This window comes from Bidens hawaiensis, unplaced genomic scaffold, assembly GCF_021521415.1.
Source record: "Bidens hawaiensis isolate Kalapana, Puna unplaced genomic scaffold, B.hawaiensis_p1.1 tig00020909_1, whole genome shotgun sequence".
NCBI classification, from domain to species: domain Eukaryota; kingdom Viridiplantae; phylum Streptophyta; class Magnoliopsida; order Asterales; family Asteraceae; genus Bidens; species Bidens hawaiensis.
This window is the reverse complement of record NW_027493225.1, coordinates 41,905-51,573: the sequence shown is the minus strand read 5'-3', so window position 1 is coordinate 51,573 and position 9,669 is coordinate 41,905. Positions and strand designations below refer to the sequence as shown.

The window sequence follows — 9,669 nt, the reverse complement described above, 5'->3', positions numbered from 1 at the left end:
AGTACAGAAGCAACCCCCTTTATCTTAGACATTATTTATCAAATTAGCTTTTGAATCGTATATTACAAGGGGTTTGTTAAATAATAGAAAATAAAGGTAAAAAAGAAATGAAATATATTGTAAAAACAATTGCATGTCTGGAATCTTAAATTTATAAATATGATAAAATCTTTTTATATACATTTTTTGTTTTATCACATGCATTCAAATCGTCATCTAATATAAATAAATTTAGGCCATGTCTATTGTTACCTTAAATAATGCAACATATAATGTTCATGAGAAAAATAAGACATCCAGGAATTACCTTAGAAAAAAATATTGTTCTTTACTATTTTCTACTTGTTTTTTATATTCTACTTGTTTGATCTTCAATCAATATTTTACTTTTAACTTTTTGACTATTTTATAACCCAATTGCCCAAATGGTTTTGGCCCATTACCCATAGTTAGCTAGTATAAAATATAAATGAGATGAAATATTAGAATGTAAAATTGACTATTTTATAACCCAATTGCTAAAATGATTTCAACCCATGACCCATGGATAGCATGGATTAAAAAGAATAGAAATTAGAAATTAGGATTTTAACGTGGTTATGAGTTATGACACATCATTAACATTATTTTTTGTTTATTAATAAAGTAAAATTTGTTATGGGCTAAAACCCATCGTCACTTCAGCCAACTCCAAAATTTCGCTGCGGGCATTAAAAGGGGTGTCAAACATTGGGGCGCCACCCCCTTAACGAAAGTTGGAGATAAGAGGGGTGGGGCCTATGGAACCCGACTAATCATCAATTTCTTTTATTTAATTTTTTGATTAAACCAAAACATGATAGTTAAAAAATAAAATGGTTAAAACCCATTACCTACGTGACAGTAACATGACATCTTTTCTCTACATTCTTAAAACTTTTACCTTTTAAGTATATACTTAAAACTTAAATAAAAAAAGGTACATATTTAAGGGGGTGTTTGGGATTCCTTATTTGCATCTCCTTGTAAGGAGTGTTTCATAAGTTACTCCATAACTTATGGAAAACTCTTTTTTTCTTTTTACAAAGTTTAATAAGTCATATTATCCAAACACTATTTTAACTTATAAAAGTTGATAAGTTATAAGAAGGTTAAAATAAGAAAGCCAAACAACCCTTAAATCCCTTAAAAAGCTGCTCTCTTTTCCATCAAGAAAAAAACTTGGCAATATCGTCTTTTCAATAAATTAAAACGATGTTTAAATTTAAGGCTTCTTTGGGCTTAACCAGGCCAAGGCAAAAAAAAAAATATTAAAGTCCAATTGTACACTCTGGCTTTACGAGGCGTTTTCTTATACTTGCCTTTCGGACCGGTCTTAGGCCCAAGAATGTTTTATCATTTCAACTCAATACTTGTGCGTCAAAGCTATATCCAAATTGCTAAGAGCCTAAGACTACAACATTAATTATGAAATCTCAATTCACTTTCAAAACCTACCATCCAATATAAATATTAGTTTTCCATAAGTAAAAGCCAAGAAATTTAAATGTACAACGTCCATGTTATTATTACATCTTAAAGCAAGGTTATGACCAACTCCTAAAAAATCACATCATACGTTGAACCGATCGGACAATTAACGCGCTTCCTTTATTTTTAATCCGGTTTGTCTAGTTCAATTAACTGAACATGTGTCATCATACGTTACATGACCATGGTAGGTTATCGGGTCCTATTCATGTACTTAAACAAAAAGAATCTTAACTATAGTTGGTCTAATCATTTGGGGATTGTTTGCACTTTGAAGTGGAAAGGCTGTATTAATTTATATGTTGAAAAGAGTAATTAAAGACGTGTTTAGCTTACCGCATGTTTGCTGGTATAAGGCTGGGATGTCATATCTTACTTTGTGTCTCTTTTCTAACCACTCTATTCATGTGGGCCCACTTTACCCTTCATTCATATTGACAATTCTACCCTCTACCAAATTTTATTCCCTTTGTTTGCCCATTTATATTTTCTTATATGACAAAAATAAAAAAAGTTGGATTTGAAGATAACATTGGCCAACCTTACAAAGAATCTGACTTGTGACAATTTGTTACCAATAATAATTTCAGCATAACAAAATATCAAAAGTACAATAATATACTAATTAGAGGCGTGGCGTAACATGTAATTTGAAAATTACTAGAACTATTTCTGATGTCGTGGCGTGTATTGTGGACTTGTGACAATTACCTTACATATTAGATAAATATGCCGAAGGAGAAACGAAAATGTATTAACTAGAGAGGTATGATGGTAATTTCATACTTATTTAACATGAAGTTTTGGCTCTAAATATTAGATCCAAAAGGTTAGATCCAAAAGGTTGAAATAGTCTAAGTAATTGTCATATCACAAGCCATGTCATCACAAATAAATGAAGTTTACAATCTCTTAAACTCAGATTGCTATTAGTTCAAAACTGAAAGTTGGAATTATCATTATAGTCGGATTATTAATAGAGATTAATATCAGCAAATTATGATAACCAAATATTATTAACCCCTGACATCTTTCTCTTTATCTGGAAATTATGATATATTGATATGATCATAAGTTAACTACTTAGCCTGAATTCCAATTGGTCACCATGTTAATGTTTTGAGAGTATATAGAAAGCGCATTTAAACTTATATATGTAAATATGGAATAATAATGATACACACATTTAAACCAGGATCAATAATACTTATTAGCAGTTAATAATTAAGTACACACATTTATATCATGTTTAAGTATTACTTTCAAAGATCAAATATACTAGAAAAAAGTATAAAAAAGATTGTAGCTACAAGGGTTGTATTGTAATTCCACTGCATGACCTTTATCCAATATATAATATAAAAAAAATAAACAAAAGAAGAATCATATGAAAAGAGAATGGGTACCTATTAGGAAGATAGCCTTGAATTTCCAACAGGGAAATATTAACTAACTATTATGTAATTTTTAATTAATATATGCTTATAACTAAAGCAATTTTATAATTGCTTCCTTTTGTAGTTTCTTTCATATATAACTTCCAAAAGCATCCTACAACACACCATCTCTTTAACAATACTTCATCTTCTTCTCCTTCTTCAATTCATTGTTTTTAAATTAATTTTTGTTCTTCATTACTTTTAAGATTGTTGTTCATTTTCAAAATCTTGATTTCCGAGTTTATTCGTATAATGGATTGCTCGTTATGTAGCGCCATGCCATATAATTTGAGGCCTCCTAGGAACACCATATGTGTAGCTTGTTATGAAGGTGCGAAAAGTATTATCGCCATGACGAATAGGACCGATGATCATAAGGTTTCGGGGAAGTTCTCTAATGATCCTTCGGTTCCTAATTCTTCCAAGGTAATCAACAAATTATTCAAGGCTTTATTACTTTGTTTAATAATGCATTAGGAATTTTAAGATTTTCTAATTGATAGTTGTTTACTATTAAAAAGCTAAATTCATGATTAGCAATAATTAAGCATGCAAGATAGAAAAAGGTATGAAATATTCTTGGATCATTGACATAAAATTATAAAAAGGTAAAAAAACAACCCTCCTTAATATTCTGTTATTTAATATTAGTTATCTTTCTTGATCTTGTTTTTTTCACATCACAATATTTTATTAGTTATGTACTTATGTGTATTAATTTGTTTTTAAGATACAAGACTTATGATGCTATCTTTATATACGTAACTCCCTTTTATGGATTGCCTTATATGGGTACCATCTATATATCATTAATATTTCATGCTAAAAAAAATAAATTACTTGATTAAAAATCCAGACAGTTAATAATAAAAAAAAAAAACTAAAGAAAATCCTGAACATTTTCAGGGTTTCATGAGTTCTTTAAAATGGTTAAAGGAGATGAAGAAGATGGAAGAAGAAATGAATCAAAAGTTGGTATTTTTAAGTGGTTTTAAAGCTGCATTTAGAGATCAAATTCATCCAGACATTCTTTGCAAGCCTGGTGATGATGCTTCCTCCATACCCGCTCATAGAGCACTACTGGTATTATTTTTAACTCAGTGATGAACCCAGAATTTTTTTTTATCATGAGGAGCAATCAGGATTTTAACGTATAATAACGGTACTTTTTATTTATTTATTATCCATTCTTTCTAGCCAGTGCTTTAACTTAAAGAAAATCTAAAATATTTACAACATCTTTAATGGATTCTAAAATGATTCTGCAAGTATAACACAACAACAATTTAAGATAACTTTTTTTATTTTATTATTCATTTATATATATTTTCTTTTGCAATGCAGGCAACAAGGTCCAACATATTTAGAAACATGCTAGATTCTGATGGATGCAAAGCTGCAGCTAATGATACTATCACACTCCCTGAACTAAACCCTGAAGAACTCGAATCATTATTGGAATTCCTATATAGCGGCGATTTGGCTAAAGATAAACTCGATAAACATTTGTATTCGTTATCAATAGCGGCACACAAGTATGAAATCGGGTTCTTGCAGAAATTCTGTGAAAACCGAATGCTTGAAATCCTTAGCACGAATAACGCACTTGACATTTTAGAGATTTCTGATACTACTTGTAACCGAAACCTCAAGGAGACCGCATTGAGTTTTGTTGTTAAGAACATGGAGGATATTGTTTTCGCAGCTAGATTTGATGTGTTTGCACTCAAGAATCCACATTTGACTGTTCAGATTACAAGAGCATCCTTTTTGGAAATCAAAAATAGAAGAAGTGATGTATGAGTTGCAAGTTGGGACATGCATTTCTGCATATTTATTAAAACAAGAGACAATTGTCTTTTTTTGTTTATATAATATAATTGTCATACACGAATCTTGTAAATAATCCAAAATAATAAGAAAAGGTATATTTTTATGCACTTGTTGTGTGGCTGTCCACATATCTATTAATGTTTATGTATTTGTTGTTGTGTGGCTGCCGACAGATCTATAGTCGTTCTCCAACTGATTTTTTTAGAGTAACACCTTTTGTTATACCAAACAACAACTGAAAACATATAAAATGTATGTTTTTTTATATCATATTTTAGTCGTATATATATGTTTGAATGAACTTTGAAGTTTGTATGTAAAATAAATGGAGTTAGGATAAAACAATAAAGCAGGCCCGCTGATAGAAAAAAAACTGTAAAAAATGGGTTTTTTATAATACCCGGAAATAGGGTATTCAAAACCCATCAAACAGGTTTTTTTCAATACCCGGAGATAGGGTATTCAAATACCCGGGTATTGAAGACCCAGTTCAATACCCGACTTGGACCCGGTACACAGAGTATGGTTTTCAAGCCAATACCCAGACTCGAACCCAACCCGATTATTGCTAATACCCGAATTTCCAATACCCGATCATACATGAACCCGGTTCCATACCCGAACCTGGGTTTTTCTAATACCCGATTTGTGCACCTTTAGCTTAGACAACTTGCTTGTTACTTGTTAATCGTTTTCCTTAACTTGATCACCACTAACATTGTTATTCTTTATGACATATAACTAATTAGCTAGATCTTCTCACCATTGTAAAAGCCTCAAATTAAATAATCCTATTACGCAAATGTCGTGTTATAATAGGAATTTACATTTGTACTAGCAGGTTAAACGACTTATTGTAATTCATTTTCTATGCCTTTATTATCTTGGTTAATAAAATAACTTCATTCAAAAAAATTGTTACAGGAGAGGAAAAGATTAATACAATATATATTGTATGATATTGAAAAAGATAAAACTCAACATCCTCTGCCTAAGAAAAAAACAAATTTACCAGAACATATCATTTTCTGTTTTATACCACCTACCCACTTACCCATTTTAAATAACTAAAACTGATAATAAAAAAACTAATCTTTATAATACATTTTTACTTTTATTATTTATTTTATCTAACTTTCATTTGCAACCGCATTCAAAAAATATAAAAATTTTATACGGTATGAATAATGAAACCTCAAATTTAACCTTATCGTATAACATTTCCTTTCTTATCTACTCACAACCACTCTCTAATCCATATCATATCCTATAATTTACAAAACCCCCTCACATACTTTTAGGACACGGTTTGTGAATGCTTTAAAATAGGGATGAATTCGAGATGGTACCGGCACCGGTATTTTGTGCAAAATTCAGGAAACACTAGTACCGTATCAAATCGTACCGGTACCGAAAACTCAAAACTTGATATCGATTCGATACTGGTACAATCGGTATTAGTATAGAAAAGCTCACCCTATTATTATAGTGTAATTGTTATATGAAAAATTTAAAATCTAAGTATTTAACTTCAAAATTTAAAACTTCTTATTTCTAAAATCAAAATATTAACTTCTCTAAAATTTGTAATCGGGTTAACATGTAAACCCACTTTTTAACGTGTCGGGTTCGGGTTGACCTGTTTAAGAAAACGAGTCGTGTCAGGCAACCAAAAACCTATATTTTTTCGTGTTGGATTTCAGGTCATGTTAGGAATTGACACCCCTATGCAATTTACAAAAACCCCCTCACATACTTTTACGACACACTTGTAAATGCTTTAAAATAGGGATGAACTTGAGATAGTACCAACACCGGTATTTTATGCAAAATTCTAAAAATACTGGTATCGTATCAAATCGTATCAGTACCAAAAACTCAAAACTTGATATCGATTCGATACTGGTACAATCGGTATTAGTACCGAAAACGCTCACCCTATTATTATTATTATTATTATTATATTATAATAGTATAATAATATATATCAAATGACTTTGTGAGGATTAAAGTTGAGCATTACAACTAACCAAGGGACTCACCTTACCATTTACCCATAAACTAACCCAATAACAATTCGGGTAAAAAGGGATCCGATAACAATAACCCAGTAAACCCACTACCCACATAATAATATCCATCCGCCTCCAACGTTTAATTAGGGTTTGTTTAACAGAGCCTCCAACACACATCAATCAATGGTGAAATCAAAGAGCTCAAGGAAGGGTAAGAAGGCATGGCGATCGAACATTAGCACCGAAGACATCGAAGAGTTTTACGACAAGTCCAGCAAAGACGCACTCTCCGGCGGCTCACTCACCGACGTCCCGAGCGATTCGTTGTTTTTTGTTGATAAGTCCAGAGGTTAGTTAACAGATTAATTACTTCAATTATGTGGATTTTGTTTCGTTTGAATTGATATATCGTTATAAAGCGTTTTGGTTAAGTTGAAACTAATTGTTAATAGGAAATAATAAGTATTAGTTACTTCAATTCGGCTTTTGTTTTGTTCAAATTGTTATTGTTTATAAAGATTATTGTTGTTATAGTTTGGATATTAGGTCACTGGTCTTGAGTTTTAGCTACGACTGTAAACGAATCGAACGTTAAATGAACTGTTTGTTAACCGCTCCTGTTTGATTATACGAATCTTGAGCTTCGCTTGCTCATATATGTTTGTTTAGATATTTATAGGAAATGCCAAGTGTTAGTTGTCGTTTATATATTGTATCGCGTGCTTAAAGTTTTGTATCTGTTCGTTTACGCTCGTTTTCTTAATGAACGAACACAGACAGCCTGAACATGAACTGTTTACTTGTTTGATAACAAACTGTACTGACGAACATGAACAAGGCGTGTTTGGTTTGCTTCGTTTACAACTCTAGCTAACACAGTATGACCTAATTTGTGGTTTTGTTATTTCAGATCTTTCTGTGAAGCGTAAAATCGACAAAAGCAGGGAGAAGATACTCCGTGTTGATAGCATACTACAGAAGAACTCTTTTGTACAGCCTATTCCATCATCAAATACCAAAAAGTGTAGGAAAAAACAGAAAGAGCTTCAAAAGGCAGCAGCTTCTTCCCAGGTCTGACTAATTGTAATAAAGTCGATTGTCTCGATACTACTTTAAATATGAAATAGGGTTGTGATTGGTGTTGTTTTGTATCTTTTACAGAAAGATGGATCCACAGATAAGGGCATGACTGATATATGGAATGATGAAGGTTTCTTTCTTATTAAATTTTAACTATTTGTATATGAATCTTCTTTTTGTGCTGAAATGATATTCGTTAATGTGTGATTTGTGTTCAGGTGATCATGTTGTTAAGAAAAGAAAGGTTTCCAATAAGGCTATTGTTATTCCTGCTGTGGAAGTAGAGCCACCTGGATGTTCATACAATCCGACAGTTGAAAGTCATCAGGTCGCATGATTATATATTATCTAACTATATGTTTACTTATTTGCTCTTGTGTTTGTATGCTAATTTTTGTTTTTTTCTTTTTCTGAAGGATTCATTGGCTCATGCTGTTGCCGATGAAATGCAGAAAGTCTATACTAAAGAATTGCGCCCTGCACCTGTTCCCTTAACTGTTGATGGTGAAGTTGTTAATGAGGAAGATGTATGCATCTTTAGTTTTCTGCATCTGCAATTTTTTCTTGAAAAGTTATGTTAATGTTAGAAAACTTTACAGATGTATTTTCTTGATGCTGATAATGAGAGTGATGACGATGCTGAAGAAAAGGATGTTGATGAAAACGATGATGCAGATCTTGAAAAGAGGTATATTTGTTTCTTACTTTGTGATGCAATTTTACACGCTTCAGATGTATTTTTTTTTGTTAAATCCTAACTGTGAGAATTACAATCGTGCAGGCCTTTTAAAAAAGAGAGGGTGACACGAGTACAGCTGAATAAGAGGGTTAGAAACAGAGAGAGAATGAAGATGGAAGCAGAAGCAAAAAAGAAAAAAGAGTTCTCTAAAGACATTGACAGGTTAATTGAAATATTTATCTTTACTTGTTTTCCCCATTATAGTGGTTATATTTTCTCACTTAACTTACTTTCGGTTCAAATGTTTTATGCAGCTTACCAGATATCATCGATGAAATAGCAAGAGAGGATGAAGAGAAAAAGAATAGACATCTTCGTTGTGTTACTGCTAAACAAGAAAGACTAAAATCGTGTCCACCACGTTTAGGAAGGCGCAAGTAAGACTTGTCTTTTTATAAATATTATAATATAATATTTGCTCATTTTTCTAGTGCTAATTAGTTAATGAGTTACATTTCAGATTTGAGCCTGCGCCTGTTCAAGTGTTGTTATCAGAAGAAATTACCGGTTCTTTAAGGAAGCTGAAGGTATGCCATTGTGACTGTTTTAACCACTTTTGAACATTAATGGCAATGTTAGTTGTTGCTAACTACTTGAGATTCTTGTTGTAGGCATGTTGTACCCTTGCTAGAGACCGATACAAGAGCCTCGAGAAAAGAGGAATAATTGTCCCGACGGTTAAGAGTGGCAGGTACAGTTGCATATGTTAAATGATTAAAATATATTAATATTCATTAAAGCATATCTGAATAGCACACATTAAATTCGATGTTCTGCAGCTTGCTTATTAACAGTTTGTTGACTTTATCTGTGCAGGAAATAGAAGCATGTCCCGGAACTGCATGAACTAGTCAAAGTGATGGAAATGGTGGGGGGCCTTCTTTTTTTGGCAGTCAGTTTTGTATTTTAATTTAATTCTTAAATGTTATTGTTTTCTTATACTTAATCTTCTAAAGCAATGTGTTATCGTATCACATCGAAAACATAAAAAGATCAGGATTTTCAGTGTTATTGGTTTAGTATCTTCATCAATTCATCCAGAAACCTGAATTTA

The 9,669-nt window shown here is 31.8% G+C and overlaps 2 protein-coding genes across 2 annotated transcripts; both read left to right on the top strand.

Moving 5' to 3' along the window:
• Positions 1 to 3,058: 3,058 nt before the first annotated feature.
• Positions 3,059 to 4,780, top strand: LOC143562101 (BTB/POZ domain-containing protein At3g56230-like). Its single transcript, XM_077050009.1, has 3 exons — positions 3,059 to 3,374; positions 3,855 to 4,031; positions 4,293 to 4,780. Exons 1-3 carry the CDS (start codon positions 3,201 to 3,203, stop codon positions 4,749 to 4,751), a joined length of 810 nt encoding a protein of 269 aa, XP_076906124.1. The 5' UTR covers positions 3,059 to 3,200; the 3' UTR covers positions 4,752 to 4,780.
• Positions 4,781 to 6,949: 2,169 nt separating this feature from the next.
• On the top strand, positions 6,950 to 9,669 carry LOC143562100 (ribosome biogenesis protein NOP53-like). Its single transcript, XM_077050007.1, has 11 exons — positions 6,950 to 7,145; positions 7,707 to 7,867; positions 7,958 to 8,006; positions 8,095 to 8,204; positions 8,293 to 8,403; positions 8,476 to 8,564; positions 8,658 to 8,777; positions 8,870 to 8,992; positions 9,076 to 9,142; positions 9,227 to 9,306; positions 9,432 to 9,669. The coding sequence occupies exons 1-11, from the start codon at positions 6,980 to 6,982 to the stop codon at positions 9,436 to 9,438; spliced, it is 1,083 nt and encodes a 360-aa protein (XP_076906122.1). The 5' UTR covers positions 6,950 to 6,979; the 3' UTR covers positions 9,439 to 9,669.

Coding starts and splice junctions, on each gene's coding strand:
- LOC143562100 (XM_077050007.1), top strand. CDS start 6,980: ATGGTGAAATCAAAGAGCTCAAGGAAGGGTAAGAAGGCATGGCGATCG. Junction 8,778..8,869: donor TTCTCTAAAGACATTGACAG/GTTAATTGAAAT, acceptor TGTTTTATGCAG/CTTACCAGATATCATCGATG. Junction 9,143..9,226: donor GTTCTTTAAGGAAGCTGAAG/GTATGCCATTGT, acceptor TTCTTGTTGTAG/GCATGTTGTACCCTTGCTAG.
- LOC143562101 (XM_077050009.1), top strand. CDS start 3,201: ATGGATTGCTCGTTATGTAGCGCCATGCCATATAATTTGAGGCCTCCT. Junction 3,375..3,854: donor CGGTTCCTAATTCTTCCAAG/GTAATCAACAAA, acceptor GAACATTTTCAG/GGTTTCATGAGTTCTTTAAA. Junction 4,032..4,292: donor CCGCTCATAGAGCACTACTG/GTATTATTTTTA, acceptor TTTGCAATGCAG/GCAACAAGGTCCAACATATT.